The sequence below is a fragment of the Blennius ocellaris genome (assembly GCF_963422515.1).
Source record: "Blennius ocellaris genome assembly, chromosome: 12".
Classification (NCBI taxonomy): Eukaryota; Metazoa; Chordata; class Actinopteri; order Blenniiformes; family Blenniidae; genus Blennius; species Blennius ocellaris.
In genome coordinates this window covers 2,240,511-2,257,568 of record NC_137661.1, presented here as the reverse complement: position 1 = coordinate 2,257,568, position 17,058 = coordinate 2,240,511, and the positions used below count along the sequence as shown (strand labels likewise).

Genomic DNA, 17,058 nt, shown 5'->3' with positions numbered 1-17,058 from the left:
GACATTGGGAAATACTTTTGTCTGTATTTATTTGATTCCTGTTGATAAAGCGTTGATGAAAATGACTTTATATTGTTAATATAGACTGCAGAGTTTCACATTTTAACATTTTCGGTTGGTGGTGTGCCTCCAGATTTTTCCAAAGAAAAAAGTGTGTCTTGGCTCAAAAAAGGTTGGAAAACACTGTCTTATGTAATCATATTAACTACTCTTAAACTCCACTGTGTGTGTTTGAGTGCGTGCGTGCGTGTGTCCGCGGACGCACGCTATTACCCGGTACTATCGCTTGACGGTGATGCCTTCACAATCCTTCGTTTGTTTCATAATCAGCTAAAATCTATTCAGCGGACAAATTAGATCCACTATTTCCACTATCATCTTTCACCAAACGCCGCAATTTCAACTCTTATCTTTAAAATTTAAAATATATTGCAAAAAACAAGAAGCACTTCGCATTTGCAATGTGCTTCAGTTTGATTTGAGTCTTCGGCTGTCACGTGAAAAGCCTTTTATGCCGACAGACCATGAACGCAGCAGCGCTCCCTCCAGCCTGTGGCGGACTGTCCCTCGTCCTCCTCGTCCTCCTCCTCCTCCTCCTCCTATTCGAACCGGCTGCAAACCCCCGAGCTCCCGCTTCATTGCTCTTTCCACTCACTGCATGTAAGTTGTGGTAGCAGAGCTGGTGACTAATCCCCGGGCGGTGCCACGGTACGTGTTTCCTCAGCGACGTGGCGGGTTTTAAAGCTAACGGGACAGCTAGTCTGCTCACTGCACTGTTTACCGTTAGTGCGGGCGGCAGGTTAGCTTTAGCCTGTGTGTGTGTGTGTGTGTGTGTGTGTGTGTGTGTGTGTGTGTGTGTGTGTGTGTGTGTGTGTGTGTGTGTGTGTGTGTGTGTGTGTGTGTGTGTGTGTGTGTGTGTGTGTGTGTGTGTGTGTGTGTGAATGGGGCTGTAGTTTCTGACAGGCGGTTTGTTTCCAGCTGTTTTAACAACTCAGGGATCGTTCGTGTCACCTTGCAGTGGAGATCAGGACTCAGTCACACTGGCACCACCTGCTGAACGATATTTACTCACAATTCACGAGGTCAAACTTATTTTACTTCAGAGATCACAGGCGCCCAGATTAGATCCCCAGTAGGTCACGCGAGTAAACTCCACTTTGTGTTTCGTGTTACTGCTGAAGGTGAAATATAAAGAGAAAGACCAATTGTCACGTGATAAATCGCTAATTTAATTCAATTGCTTTTCTATATTGCAGAATGCAACACAGTCATTTCAAAGTACTTTACAGAGGAAAAGAACAACAATTCCACCTGAGTACGTCTCGGAGGAGACGGTGGGAAGGACAAACTCCATTTCACTGAAGAAACCTGCAGAACTGGACTCAGAAATGGAGATTTTCTGCAGAATGAGACTCAGAAGTAGAGACTGGCTGCTGTTCCGGTTTGGGTTATGGAATAGAAAAGGACAGGACAGACAGATTGTCGATCAGGAATTCAAACCCTGGTTCGGGTAGGAATGTGGATTTGTTGGGAGAGATTCAAACCCTGGACCATGACAGACACATTCTTTTATATGACGTGCATTTAAGTTGCTGCAGGTTTTGGAAAGCCTGTTGTGAAACCATTAATGTTGTTGTTTTTTCCCCCCTCAACATTGGTTATCATTTAACCTTAGAAATAAAGTCCATGTCAGTTCCAGTGTCCTACAGCCACGCACAATGAGTGTATTCAGCCTTAAAATGCTGCCAGCTATTTGGATGATGGCTGTTATTCATTAATACCACCTGCACTTTATTGTTGAAGCTGCAATCAAAACTATAAAATAGCCTTGACAATCATTCACTCCGTGAAATAGCGATACACTTCTGTATACAGTATGTTGCACTTGTTATAGTTAGTAATACACTGACTGGGGTTAAAGTCCATTTGATTCACTCAAGGAGATTCAAATGGCCATTCAAGCAGGACATCTTAAGAAAACTGACGAAAAAAGCAGTTCTGCTAGAAACAGTCACCCAAAATCCCCCCTGAACATCGTGCAAGTCTGATCAGCAGCTGCAGGAAGAGCCTGGCTGATGTTGTGCAGCAGTTCCAGGTTTGCACTTTGGCTTTACTTCTATCCAGCTCTCGCTCTGCTTTAAGTGAACAATGGAACGTTTTCTTGCCAAACGCTTTTATACTCGATGCATCGACATTTACTCAGTGCTTTTTTTCCCCTTCCCCTTTTCCTGGTGGTTGTGACCGTTTCAACCACACGTCAACGTTCTAGGCTCCAGAACGGAGCGAGGAAACCTCTTCCTGGAGAGGTTGGGTGTGTCCGACTGCGTTTGGCTTCACAGGTTTTGTAATACACTGAATAGTGTCTCTCCTTGGAGCTAATTAAGTCATAAAATGGTTTGGGAACCACTCCTTTAGAGCATGTCTTTAGAAGAGAGCACTCTTATAATCAAGTCCATTTCATAAAAGCCAACCTGCAACAAAAGAAATGATGCGTGAACGCTGAAAGGTCACTTTTGCATAATGCAACAACCTGAATCAAACAGATCTGTGGCGTAACAAGGAGGAAGCATGTACATGGACAGAAAAAGACATTTTCAATGAGTTTTGTGAGTTGCTGTGTTTCAACTTCCGTCTCTTTTCCCATGCAGCATGAGCTTCGCACGGCAGATCCTGAACACCTCCACTCTCGTATGTCATACGGCTCACGGAACCTGCAGGAGGAGGTTTTATACTTCACAAGTAAGTTGACTTCTCCAACGCTTTCACCATCTTGCATGTCACGTCGAGGGTTTCAGGAATGTTTGAGCAAAGATTGTGGATTTTATTGTCAGGAGTGTTGCGACGTAACACATGCTGAATGAGAATGTAATGTCGTACACTCGGCGTGGCTGAAGGCTATTGTTGGGGCTGAAGGTCAAGCAGCTGTGCGTACTTTGACTGAAAATACACAATATTATGTTTGGGGCACAATTCTGAGATCAATGATTGACAAACTTTTTGTCTCAAGAGAGGAAAGTTCGACAACATCCTTAAGTTACCTCAGTATCTAACAATGAGACACAAACGAATCAGTTTTACTACTTTGTACAAAGATCCACTTTATGAAACTTTTATTAAAGGAAAAGTACGAGTACCGATACAAGTACGTACTTATAAAATGCCATGAATTAGGGATGCACCATAACTGTTTCCGACCGATACAGATATCGGGGGCATTATTTTATCAAAATTATTTGTCAGTGCATATGGAGAGTCGTCTGTCCAAAGTGAAAGTTTTCAACCTGTAAACATTTGTGATTAGGCTTTAAATGTGTAAGAACATCTGTTCATCTGTAATAGAATTTGCACACGAAATCAGATTTGTCAACTCGTACAACAATATTTGTAGTTGAAAAGTCTACGTTTTCGGCTTCAAGTGCTGAAAATACAGACTAGTCACCAGCTGCACGTTGAGCAGCTTCACAATTGGCTGCCTTTTTTTTTTTTTTTTTTTACACGTGACTTTTGTTACACTTCTGTAGTGAGAGGATTCAAAGCTGTAAAGTCAGAGTTTCTCTGCCCTGAGCTCAGGCTCGCAGGATTCTCAGGGTCGCAATCCATAAATAACTGATCAAGTACTTTATCAACAGAGAGAAAACTCTGTTGATTTTCTCTCTCTCTCTCTCTCTCTCTCTCTCTCTCTCTCTCTCTCTCTCTCTCTGTCTCGTTTTTTCTTTAAAAAAAAAAAATTACATAACCACACCCCCCAGGCGTTACCATATTTGAAACCCGTCCGCCAACTAAGTGTGGAGTTATGGACAGTTTTCTACTCCCATCCTATAGCCTTAAAGGCTCCAGTATTTTACTACTGCATCTACCCTCCACCTGGGGCAGTACGCAGCGTATACGCTCACGGTGCAGGATCTGTACTGTAGACCGAGCGACTGAGCTCACTGATGTGTGTCAGTCACACTTTAGTCATGTTCAGCATGCAGCATGTTGTGTGGGTCTACCACTGCTGCTCCACATGTCTGGTGATTCAGTTGCTGGTGTTTATCTGAGCTGTCTTTCTCCTCCTATGTTTAACTTTGTCATTCTCAATAATATCAAATCTCCAAACCGCTGACATGGCGCGTGCTCTCTTGCGCACCGGTGGCTGAAGTTGCTGATGCATAACGTCCTGTAATCCTCAACAGGTAGTATTGAGGAGCTTTCATGAATACGATTACACCGAGCGGTATCGGAGGCAGTACCTGATACTGGTATCTGCATCTTTGCATTCCCAGTTAGTACCATTACAACCAGGTGATGTTACTTGTGCTCAAATAACCAATGAACATTTATCACATTGAAAATGAGAAACGTTTATTAGAATGCGGTATTTCCCTCCAGATTCAACACTTTTCAACACTTTTCAACACTTTTCAACACTTTTCAACACTTTTCAACACTGTTATAATGGATGAATGATTCATGTGTACACCTTGTCAAATTGTAGCAAGACTACTGGTGTACTATTACAGCACACAGTGGAGGGGGGGGGTGGGGGGGGGGGGGGGGGGGTACGTTAGGTAACGGAGTAAAATTATGATCCAAAACAGGTCGAGGTGGAAAACAAAAGCCTAAATGAGCTGGAGTTCATCTGTCATGAGTGAGATCTAGTGTGAAATATAACAAAACTAATTTCAGCCAGGCACACTGTTAAAGAGGCCTCATTGGTTTGAGGTCAACGTCGTTGCAGACAGGAACGTTGGTCACGTTTACTCAGTGAGAGGGAGTTTTCCTTCAGAAAAGTAGAAACAAAAAAACACCTTGGAGCAATTATTCACCCTTGACTAAACAAAACGAGGTCTACTTAGAAGAAGCAATGACAACATGAGTGACTCGGCAGTACTTTAGGTGTTCAGCAATCAAGGCAACAGTTATCGAAAGAGCGGAACCAAACTCTTCGTCCGGGGCCGGAACTCTCAGGCCCCGTTTACATGAAAACGTTCCTCCACCTCTGTGGAAACGGGGAAGTCATCGGTAAAAGTAATCCAACTTGGGTGTTTGTCCATTCGAATGTCTGTACCGGCCATTGTTAATGTTTATAGCGCATCGTTCTCTGCATGGATGTGTCTGTGGTTTCATAAGAAAATAAAACAAACAACAGCACCCACTATGAAATATATGAAATGAATATATATTCATATGAATATGAAAACAACACGGTTGTCAGTGTTTTTGCTGTTTAGATGCAAACGGACATCATTTTCAAAACATTGCAGTAGAAACTTGAAACTTTCCTAAAACGAAAACGCAAAAACACTGTTTTCATTTGAAATGTCGCGTAAACGGGGCTCAAATAAAGTGTCTCCGTCGAGATAAAAGTTCTTTTTGTTTTTACGAGTTCTGAACATGAAGTGTTTGTCTATTGTTCTGTGCATTTTGTTGTATTTGTGGCAAGAGCAGGGACTTTTCTGGAGATGATCTGCTCGTCCACAGGAAATTGACTGGATTGTTTTACGACAAATAATCCTTCACCCTTCCAGGAAACTTAGAACAACAGCCCATCATGAAGAATCCAAACCTTCGCTTGCTCTGTTTTATTCGTTCTCCTGCTGCTCTGCCACTCCGTTTCATTGTTTGACTTATTGGTTCTGATCAAAACACTATTATCCAGCTGTGAAACAGCTGCCGTCGCTGATGACCTGAACGTAAATTAACTGTTAGCATTGTTGGTTTTATGTTGCAGCGCGCAATAATGTCACGGCACACAAACACCAAAAGAATCGAAGGGCTGGACAAGAACGTGTGGTGAGTGAAGGCGACTCAGACGTGTCTTTATATTGATTAATCAGGATTAAGGTTATGTTCTGACTTTTTTGCACGACGCTGTCGCCACACGGAAGCAAGGCACAACAGCACAGATGGTACTTGTTAATATTTTGTGTGTACATTCTTTATTATTCCCTCAATAACAATCTTCCTCTTGGATCAGCTTCTTCAATACAACCTTTTCGTTTTTGATATTTGTGTTTTGTTTCACAGCTCGTCAAACCAGCTTTTGACATTAAACATTACATTCAATTTGTGACACAACTGGGAATTGTGTTCTATCACTTTATTTACGAGGTTATGAAGTTATAGGCTGTTGAAATTTACAAATGTAAATGCTTGACATGCGGGAGCTTTGTATCACTGAGCCACATCAAATGACTGAAACACTATCGTATAACGACCAGCGTGCCTGGAAGAAAAGAGATTATGAATGTTGAGGGTGGTTTTTCTTAGTTTCTTTTTAAAACAGAGTTTATCTGATATTAATCAAACTCCTGGAAAAGTGCATGAAAGTCTAAATCAGTCACCCGAATATGAAGTTGGTCCATTGAACCAAACAAAAATTAATAAAATGTCAAACTTGCTTTTCAAGGTCGGTCGTTGTTTGGTCTTTCCTCGGTCACGCTAAGCAAGTCCTTAGTGCCAACTTGTGTGGGATGTTTTTCTTTTTCTAATGTCTTTTGATGGTGGACAAAGAGGCTTTGCAGGACGAACGCAGCGGGCGTAGCCAAGTGATTGTATATAAACATGGTGAGATTTGTTTGCTCCTGTGCTGCTTCAGGGTGGCTTTCACTGCACTGGCAGCGGACCCTTCCATTGTGAACCTGGGCCAGGGCTTCCCCGACATCCCCCCACCTTCCTATGTGAAAGAGGCCCTCGCCAAGGCCGCATTGGTGGACAGGATGAACCAGTACACCAGAGGCTTTGTACGTTTTCAGACACGCTCAACCGATTCAGCTGGTTTCAGTTGGTCGTCTCGTAGTCCGACGATCATGAATGCAGCTGCGTTAAAGAGGCTCGGCTGTCACGTGTATGACATCACACTATTGCATGTTTAAATTAAATGAGGAAAAAAGTTCAACGTATCTGCTTCACATTCACGTATCGAGAGAGCAAATGTTTAGCGTTATTACTTTTCTGTAATTGTAAAACACGGCAAACTTCAAAAGAACACTTCCCAGTTCACCACAACACCATGGAAACGTGAGGCACCTGCTGATAGCAGGGTCGTCACTGATTGGCCAGCAGCACAGTCCGTCTCTGTGATAGGAAGCCACTGCTGCTCGCTGAAGCACGATCCGTCGACGATGGTTAGATCCGTCTTCCATAGTTAAGAGACAATAGAGTTAGTGGTCATGCTGGCCGACAGGGACTGACGGCGGCTCGAGGCTTGATTGACGCTTTGATAGTTCATTTTAAACTTGCTTCATTATTACAGGCTTCAATGACACACCGTGCTCAAGGAGGACATCTAGTGGTCAATAGAATTAAGTGCAATGGAGACGTTGCGAAAACATGCGTGCTTCTGTTCAATTACTCTAAAGCCCCGTCTCCACCGCACACAAGTGCCGGGACGGAGCGGAACGGTACGGAAGAGAGACCCCGACCGAAATTTTGGGTCGCGTCCCCACTGCAGAGAGGAACTTAAAAAGTGGGCGGGGCTTATGAGCTCCGCAGAAATGTCACATTACAACAGAAAAGAAAGTCGTCAGATCTAGATCTTGTGAATCATCTGTTGTGGTTTACATCCTCCACTTTGCAGCGGTTATTTTTTGCAGCGGAGAGCTGCAGCCGCTTCCGTGTTTGTTGTGAGAGAGCGAAACCTCCGGCCACTTGCCGGCAACTTAGGGCGACTTGCCCCGCACTCGAGCGCTGGGGGGCGGGGCAAGTGGCCGGAGCGTTCCCCCCGGTTGGCTGAGGCACAGACACGGGAGTCTGAGCTTTCTGCTCAAACATAGGAGGTTCTCCACTCCGGCGCTGATCGCGGTCCGGCAGCACAGCGCCGGAACACGGAGGCGCCGAGCTCCGAGCTCCTTTTCATGGCTTCCGTGGTCCGTCCCCGCGATAAAGCGCCACTAACCGCGGCTGAACAGAACGCTGACCGCCTCTGGGAAGCGGAGCTGCCGGAGCACGGTCAGCGCCGGAGACGAGAGCTCCAGACTCCCGTGTCCCGGACGCACATCAGCGCCACGGCCAGCGCTATGCTGCAAACAGAAAACTCCAACGCGATGCAAAGTCCCTCCCCCCGGTCTCCCCCTGCCTCAAGTCCGCTCTTTCACAACAAACACTAAAGTTGAGCAGCAAAGAAAAGAAAATGAAAATAAAAACAACCAGAGCACAGCTGACCACACTGACAGCAGAGGCTTCAGCCGGAACATTAACATATTGAGGGCGTATAGTAAATCACTGACCAATCAGCAGACAGCTCCTCAACCTCAGACCCGTTCCATGGTCCTGGTACCACAACGGAAGGGGAGCAGAAAAGCGGCCGCCTTTAGAGCGGTCTGGAGCGGTTTAGACTGCATTCCTGTCGTGACACGCGGGCCGGAGCGGTTTAGACCGGTCGAGGCCGCCACTTTTTGTGCGGTGGAGACGGGGCTTTTATGATTGCAGGGTTTGTTGTGGTTACAATAATAAAGAGTCAGTTGCAGCAGTGACGACTGGCGTCAGCAGGCGCCACACCTTTCTGTTGTGTTGTGATGGACTGGGAAGGGTTTTTTGTTCGGGAGGTGTTTTCTCTATTTGGAAGTGTTTTTTTGAATTGGGAAGTGTTTTTGGGGATTTGGAAGTGTTTTCTGTAGTTTGTAGTATTTTGCACTGGCAGGCCACCGTATATTAGTGATGCACAATATTGGATATGTGCCCATAGCTGATATGCCAATATTTTTAAGGTAAAATATTGCTGATTGCTGATAATGATATAATCTAGAATCGTATTAACGTGTCGGCGGCGACAGTTAAATCATTACAAAACTGAAATCTATGTTTGTACAAGACTTGCACTTGCAGGTCAAATAGTTTTTACGTCGTACTATTGGGACAGTAGTGGCGTAGAGAGGATTAATAAAGTTCCTTTTCTTTCTGTTATTTTTCAGGCCATAAATACTTTTCACCATTAGGATCTTAAGTTGCATTGCAGTTAAGAAGTATAAGAAGTAAAATTGTGCTTGTAAAATAAGCATGTTACTACTATTTGAGGCTGGTAGTTAATTAAATGAAATTAATTAAATGAAATTAATGACATTGAAAGCTAAGAAAGGTGTTTAATGTTTGCTGGTATCACTGTACAAGCAAGAAGAGAGCTGGATGGAGGGAGTGTGTCTGTATAAAATGTGTTAAAATGTTTCACGTCTTATACATTCTTGGCTGGTTTTGCTGGCTGACAAATAAACATCTTCAAACAGATTTTTTTCTTTCTCCTGCGTTCTACTGACTTGGTTTGTGCTCTCTTTGGAAAGGGTCACCCACCTCTAGTGAAGGCGCTCTCCCAGGTGTACGGGAAGGTGCACGGACGTGCGATTGATCCCCTGAAAGAGATCCTGGTCACAGTGGGGGGATACGGCTCTTTGTTCAGCACTATACAAGGGCTGGTGGAAGCAGGGGACGAGGTGACTTGACAGTGGGTCGTGGCCGTAGAGCTGCAGTCCAGCACACGTAATGTAACTTACCGTGTCACACTCCTGTTCAGGTCATCATCATCGAGCCTTTCTTCGACTGCTACGTACCCATGGTGCGAATGGCCGGAGCCAAACCGGTGCTGATCCCGTTACGCCTGGTAAGATCGTCCTCACAACAACCACCCAAGTGGTTTCTTATCCATTTTTTATGACGGCATCAAGTTATTGACTCCTCGTTGTACAAACAAATTCTGACAGCGCAAGTCACAGCTGTGTGGATTTTTATTACATGTTTATTTTCAGTTTTGGACTCTTGTCAGATGAGAAGTCTTTATAAATCTCATTGATCTGATTTTGAATAAAAAGATGTCACGCTTAGTAGTAATTGTTAGTATTTCTGATTAACTTTCCCCTCAAACTGAATAAAACAGTTAATTAGATTTCAATGCTCCTTTCTTTTCTTTTTTTTTTATTCGATGACACAAATCATTTTCTCCAAAATGATAGAAATCTGGAAAGAAGACTCTCACGAGTGCCGACTGGTATCTGGACCCGGATGAGCTGGCCAGTAAATTCACCTCAAAGACGAAGGCCATTATCATCAACACCCCCAACAATCCGATCGGGAAGGTTCGTGTTCCAGCAATCAGCACGCTTTCGATTGGACCAGAAAACCACTTTTCTCACTGACCGCTTTCTTCTGTCCACACAGGTTTTCAGCAGAAGCGAGCTGCAGGTGATCGCAGACCTCTGCATTAAACACGACACTCTGTGCTTCAGCGACGAGGTCTACGAGTGGCTCGTCTATAAGGGACACCAGCACATCAAGATCGGTATGTTCTCATTGGGGGGGGGGGGTCTCCTCCCAGAGATGGCAGACAGTGACGGAGCCTAAAACCCCCTCAGACTGAAACAACATGTTGATTGTGCTGCTTCTGTGAAACACGAAGACAAAATGAATCTTTCTTCCTGCCTGGGGGCGCCAACTTGTCAGGAACTGCCCCTTCTCGTGGGACAGATCAACTTTTTCAAATTGTCGCCAATTTCTACTGTTATCAGCTGTAAAGTGTGTGAAGAACCAGGTTCTATTATGTGTCCCGGTAAACTTTGTGTTTCAACCGTTGCTTTACACAACAATCACTTGTTGGCTTCCAGAGTTCAAATCAGTGACAGAAGAGTCACATCTGCTCTGGCAACGGTGTCTAATCTGTGATCCAGGGATTAACGTCAGCTGGAGTTCCATTGAGTCGCTTTGCCCTCAGTATGTCTGGCAACACTAACGTTTTGTTCCTCTCCTTGCATTTATACGTTACCTCTGCGAAGAGAGACGGTTCCTCTGATGGTTTACAATTGCTGACATTTGGCTCATAAATCACTGCTTTAAAGGTATAGTTCTGGGTTTGTCAATCAGCACCCACTCTGGATTGTCAATTATCTATAGCACTTTAGCAGAGTGTAAACATTTCCATCTCTAAATCACAAAAATTACCATCAAGTGGCACTCGAACACTGCCCATCCACTTGAAAGTGAAAGACATAATCTCTCAGACGACGGCCTACTTGAGCTCAAAATCATTGTGCCATCTGTGAGTCTTCCTAATTATTTCAAGAATCAAATTGTAGGACTAGCAGCTGGAATTTTTGCACAACAACACAAGCACACTTGAAATAGACGTTGAGGATGTACTGATGATGGAAACACGGGAGGACGACGCCTCGGGAGGCAGAGTCGCTTCCCTCTCTGTTTATGCCCCATTTACACAACAATGTTTTCACGTGACAACGGAAGAAAAACCTTTGTAGCATTGAAAAACACAACTTTATAGTTCCACTTTTTTAAAATTTTGCACGTAAAATGTAGGTAGGTGAACATTCATGACATAATAAAAGCGTAAATCCCACTGTCGTGACTTAAAAGCTCGTTTCCCAGACCTCCAGAAAGTTAAGAAATACCCAGAATACTAAAAAATAAGGAAATTCAACTTTCCAAATGGAAGCAGTCGAGTTTCTTTAAGATGTTGATTTATAGAAATTCATGACTCAAGGTGAAGACACGATCTCAGGAGTTCAAAGAGTTCCTTTTGTCTGCAGCCACTCTCCCCGGGATGTGGGACAGAACGATCACCATCAGCAGCGCAGGGAAGACATTCAGCGTCACAGGGTGGAAAGTAAGCAAAGTGTTTTGAATAAAAAGCCGTGCCTCAACATGTCCCGGTGCTTGACGGCGGCACGTTTGTGTTTCAGCTCGGCTGGTCTATCGGACCTGAGCACTTGATGAAGCACCTCCAGACGGTCATGCAGAACACCATGTACACCTGCCCCACTCCTCTGCAGGTAAGTCTCCCAGTGTTGGGCCATCGAGGGCCGGGTGCCTGTAACCCAGCGTCCTGCGGTGTCGGCCTCCAGGAGGCCGTGGCGCAGGGTTTACTGATCAACTACGAGCTGATGGGCCGGCCCGACTGCTACTTCTCCTCGCTGGCCGAGGAGCTGCAGGGCAAGCGGGACCGCATGGCCGCCATTGTGCAGGAGGTGGGCATGACTCCCGTCGTCCCAGAGGGAGGATACTTCATGCTCGTGGACGTGACGTCCCTCAGTGAGTCACTGGAGCATTCAGTGCTCAACACGGCTGCTTTCACATTCAATACACATTGTTGGTGTAATATTTAACGATGTTATTGTTCTCGTTCTTGGAAACCCACCCACAGTGAGAGGGGGGCTGCCTTCTAAAGCCTGCAACGTGTTTTGCAGTCTTTGTAGCTTGTCGATCCTTTGTCCACTGTTAGTGAAGCAACGAGAGAGAAGCTGGAGGACACTTCTTGAAGCTGAGATGTGAATTAAACCATGTATCTTTTTGCTTTTTTTACAACGTATGGGACATGTTCAGTTGAAGGTCAAAGTGAATCTGCGTTGTTGGTACAGAAATGATGCAGTGAATCTCTGTCGGTTGTTAAGTAGCAGACACACACTTCACAAACATCCAACATCACTTCGGAGAAAGACAGAAGTATGATATGAAAATGTTTTATTTAGCAATGAGCTAGATGTAAATGAACTCTTATCTCATAAACACGAGATTAAAAACTACTAATGTCAGATTGGATGCTCATTGGTGAATGTCTTCAGAAAGAAGGGTTCTTATACCACCAACCTGTTTGTGCTGCCCTCATGTGGCCTGAGCTTATATTGCAGGTTCAGTCAGTTGCTGATGAAGGTCCTCGGCCCCCCAGTGAATATTCCCTCTGCTCTGTGATCGTTGCAGATCAGGACCTGTCCCACATCGTTGACGATGAAGCCTACGACTACAAATTCGTCAAGTGGATGATTAAAGAAAAGGTCCACGGGTGTTTATGCCAAATTCTAACACATTTCTGCCTCATGTTTTTCTTGCTTTACTGAAAAATAACTGTAACTTCCACAGAAACTGGCAGCTATTCCTGTTACAGCGTTTGTTGGAGATGAGTCCAAGAAAGATTTTGAGAAATATATTCGCTTTTGCTTCATTAAGGTAAAACAACAAACCTCTAAAATCATGTGGTAAAAATGATTCTCTTTTTTTCTGTATTATTAATCACATTATTTGTTTCCCCCCTTACAGCAAGACAGCACTCTAGAGGCAGCAGGGGCTATTTTGAGAAACTGGAATAAGGTTTAAAGTCACACTGATCACCTGGAAAGAGCTGAAAGGAACTGAACGACTTGAAATTAGAACAATTAAAGGCCCAAATATGCTTCCTTTACTAGTGTTTCAAATATTGTCACCACCATTGACATTGATGTGGTTGTTCATCAGTGCATCCAGTAGAGGGCAGTGCAGGTTTTATGTGGAAGAGACGGGTCCAGACGGGTATTCTCAACCTGGGTGGTATTTACATTTGGTCTGTAGGGATAATTTGATGGCTAATTTGTGGAATCCGTCTTCACTTTTGCAGCAGTTTGTAATTTGCAGACGGTCCCTGCACGGGTCACACAGCCAGCTGCTCACAGAGAACAATGCTGTGTCTGCTGCTCCAAACACTTTTGACAAAAATGAGCTTATAGCATGTTGCCTACGTCGCACCGACGAGAAAGAAATGTGTGTTGATGACGTTTTGTTAAAGAGTTATTGATGCTGGAACTTCACAGAGCTGCTGTCTGGGTCTGATCCACCAAGTAACTCCAGCTTCTTCACTTTCAACTGTTGTTTATGATTATTGTCTTGTTCAGGCCGGTTTTGAGCTAACCTGTGTGACAACGTGAGCAAGAGGGATGTTGCACTCATGGTGTTCTGAGTGATGCGTTCAGGTACGAGTAAAGAAAATCCCAGTTTTGCATTCAAACTATTTCTAGTTGGAAAGAGCCACACTTGGTTTAAGTTGATGGATCTAAAAGCAGCACACTGACTGGCAAAGAGCAGCGGGTCGGTAACCCTGCTTCAGCTGGTTGCACATGAGCTATACTGTACAACACTGCCCCCACAGGTTGACAGTGGTACTACATGTTTGGTCTGCATTCTTTAGCTCCCTGGAAAAACGAACCAAGGTCCACAACTAATGAATCTATATTTAGTATCGATCATACTTGGGCATATATTTGAAATGAACAAATAATAATATCTGGAGCTCGGTAATGATCAATAACGACTCGTACAGGATGAAGTTATACAGCAGTACTACTGGCCACAGTTTTAATCTAAACGAATGTCTTTTATTATAAATTAATATTTTTTCTAAAATTGCAGCACGCAGCTTGAGTAGAAGTTTGAAAGTGGCACAGTTGACTGAAACCTCTGATTTGATCCTGATGTGACTCAATCAGCTCAATAATGGAAATCCTATGGTAAACTACAGCTGGAAAGAAAAGTGGGACTTGACTCACAACTTGAAGGATTTATTTGTTTTACATTTTTCTGCTGGACTACAAACACCAATTGAAACGAGCTGATCGAAGTGTATTTCTGTGAACCTCTTATTCATTCCTGCTCTCATTTTCTCTTGTTTTCCTCCCGTTAACGCCTTTATTCACCCAGAGTGATGTGGAAGACCTGAACTGAGCCTTTTATGCCTGTTTGTATCTCAATAAAACTGTGAAACACATTTGTTCTGAGTTTTTGTGAATTTCAGCCTGTACTCCTGTGTGACTTGTGCTTTAATTTAATTTGTTAGAATGTGTGAACAAGCTTCCAACAACAAAGGAAAGACTAATCATTTGAACATGCAATAGAGATGTTGTCTATAAATTCAGATGATTAGGTATAAATGCATACCTTATCATAAATGGATCAGTTTGCACCCCAAAATACTCAATAAATGTATTGATATGTACATTATATAGTACCCATCAATGTGCATACAGGTATGTGTCAGTCAATACTGTGTAATGCCAGATTGTGTTTGGGCACAGAGGTGCAGTCAGCAGAGTTGAAAGCAGATTCAGTTACGAGTTAAAAACGTGATTTTCTCCCCAATAGAAACTCCCAAAGAGCTCCAAGAGAGGTTCCCAAACCTTGAAGGAAGGTGTAAATTTGTGCAAAACAAGTTGACTTCATGACTCCAGCAGATTCCAAGACGTTTATTTTACCGCTGTGGACAAATGAAATAGTAACACTGGGCCACAGGCTCCGGGTTGAAGCGTCAAAGATCCACGACTGTCTCTTTGTTCACATCTTTTCATTTTGTGGTCCGTTTCGTTCGCTGCATAACTTTGTGGTCTTTTGAAACCACTTTCTAGCTAAATAAGGTAAATCAGTCATTTGCACAGCCTTGGCAGGTTGCTCTCATGCTGGAGGTGTGGGGAGTTCTTACTTTGGGCCACTTGAGGGAGACAAAGTACATCAGTCTGGGACAAAACGAGACACTCCACATGTGAAGCAGCATGTGGCTTCCTGTTTTACAGCAAGATGTCAAAGCAGAAGTCGATTCAGTTGAATGTTCTCAAATCATGTTTTTGCTTTTAATTGTAGTAAAGCTTCAGACGAGTCAAAAGCTGCAGAACAAATCGTATAATGTTCAGGAAGAAAAAGGTGAAATGACAGAAAATGACACGCAGCCTGAAATCACTTGCTTTCATTGTGTTGAAACGCCTCAAAACGAACAATAGAAATTATTCTTCAATATTTTTTTTCCAGAAAAACAACAAAATAAAAATCGAAGTACAGTGATTACAGAGCTTAATCTTTTTTGTTGTGTTAATGTTACCCACTGTAGAGAGTATAAAGTATGTGAGGGTCAGTTCTGGAGCTCTAAATCTAAGAATAAAAACTCAATACAGGAAAAACACTTTTCTGTGTCTTTCAATTCAATTCAATTTCATTTGAAAAATTCCAAATAATCATTTCAAGGCACTTTCATGCTGAAAAACCAGCACTTCTACATCAGCAAGCAGAGAAGACCATGGAAACGAAGAAAAAAAAGAAACGTTTTAACAGGAAGAAATCTACAGAACCAGACTGAAGGAGGAAAACTTCTGCTGGTCCTGTTGGGGAATAGAGGAAGGAAAAGAGTCTTTACATGTGTGCTCACGCTCGTTTAACAAGATAATGTTGTGTTACACATAAACAAAATAAATGACCTAATTCCAGGCTCTGGCATGGCCCTGGTGGACTTTTTGTGTGTTTATTGTTTTGCTGCTGTATGTTTTCTAAAATGCTTGTAGGAGAAATTAGAACATGTGTGAAGTTGTCTGCCACGTTGCGTCTTGATCCTACTAACTCTTACAACAGTGCACCTTTAAAAAGTTAGAGTTAAACTAAAACACACGTTGCTCAACATGCAAGTTGAAGTTTGTGTAACATTGATAGAAAATGTGCTGCTGAGTGAAGGTTAACCTGCAGAACGTTTCCCCAAGTCTTTTCCAGATTATGACCTTAAAAATGTTCAAAACCTTTTAAAACATCCAGTACAGATATATTGCTATATTTAAGAGTTATTCAATCATATTTGCCCTGAAAATAATGCTTTAAATAAGCAAAATGTTCAGAATTATTTCAACATTAGAAACTTATTTTGTCAAATTTAACAAAAAGCTCAATTTATTTTACTGAATAAATCTTAGAATCCTTTAGAAAGTATTTTGTTTCTCATCCTAAACGCTTCTAACTGCTGAAGCCTCTTTAAAAAACAAACTTGCATTTATCTTTGTTACATCAATCTTCATTTACTTTTTTTAAATGATTTCTACGATACTAACCCTAATCCTATATCATTGTTTCTGTGCTGATAAGACGTCATTATCGTTATGAGAAATGTCCAGTATAAATTACTTTCTGACGGATTAAAGAAAATCCTTATCTTGATCAAATACATCAACTTGATAGATGGAAAACAATTGAAATACTTTCCCCACTGAGAGAAAAGTGTAGTTTTAGGTTGATAATGCAGACTGTGACCTTAAAAATAAAACATCATTGAATCCTGCTGCAATCAATGTCTGTTGTATTAAAAAGGGTCTTTTCCTTCAGAAGCTTCAACCTGAAACGGTTTGAATCACAACAGTGTCGCTGCTATAAATCAACATGTGAAATTTAACTGTTTTTATTGTGAAATTACAACAGGAAGTCACAGCTGAGTGACGTCAAAGCTTTTAAAACCACCTTTCATGATTTCCCGTTGTTCAGGTGTGACTCCAGAACAAAGTGGTTCAGTGAAAACGCATCATTTTAGCTTCA

General features: G+C 42.9%; 1 protein-coding gene across 2 annotated transcripts; it reads left to right on the top strand.

Annotated features, from left to right (window-relative positions):
* The first annotated feature begins 527 nt into the window (after positions 1-527).
* Positions 528-14,488, top strand: LOC308137058 (kynurenine--oxoglutarate transaminase 3-like). 2 transcript variants are annotated; one of them, XM_080505622.1, is made up of 14 exons: positions 528-660; positions 2,649-2,739; positions 5,714-5,775; positions 6,581-6,725; positions 9,258-9,407; positions 9,488-9,574; positions 9,924-10,046; positions 10,129-10,249; positions 11,508-11,584; positions 11,661-11,750; positions 11,823-12,009; positions 12,676-12,749; positions 12,835-12,921; positions 13,012-14,488. In XM_080505622.1, the coding sequence occupies exons 2-14, from the start codon at positions 2,650-2,652 to the stop codon at positions 13,066-13,068; spliced, it is 1,350 nt and encodes a 449-aa protein (XP_080361748.1). In that variant the 5' UTR covers positions 528-660; position 2,649; the 3' UTR covers positions 13,069-14,488. The 2 variants fall into 2 exon arrangements, with proteins under 2 accessions (XP_080361748.1, XP_080361749.1); XM_080505623.1 differs by having other exon boundaries at positions 608-708.
* Positions 14,489-17,058: the final 2,570 nt, after the last annotated feature.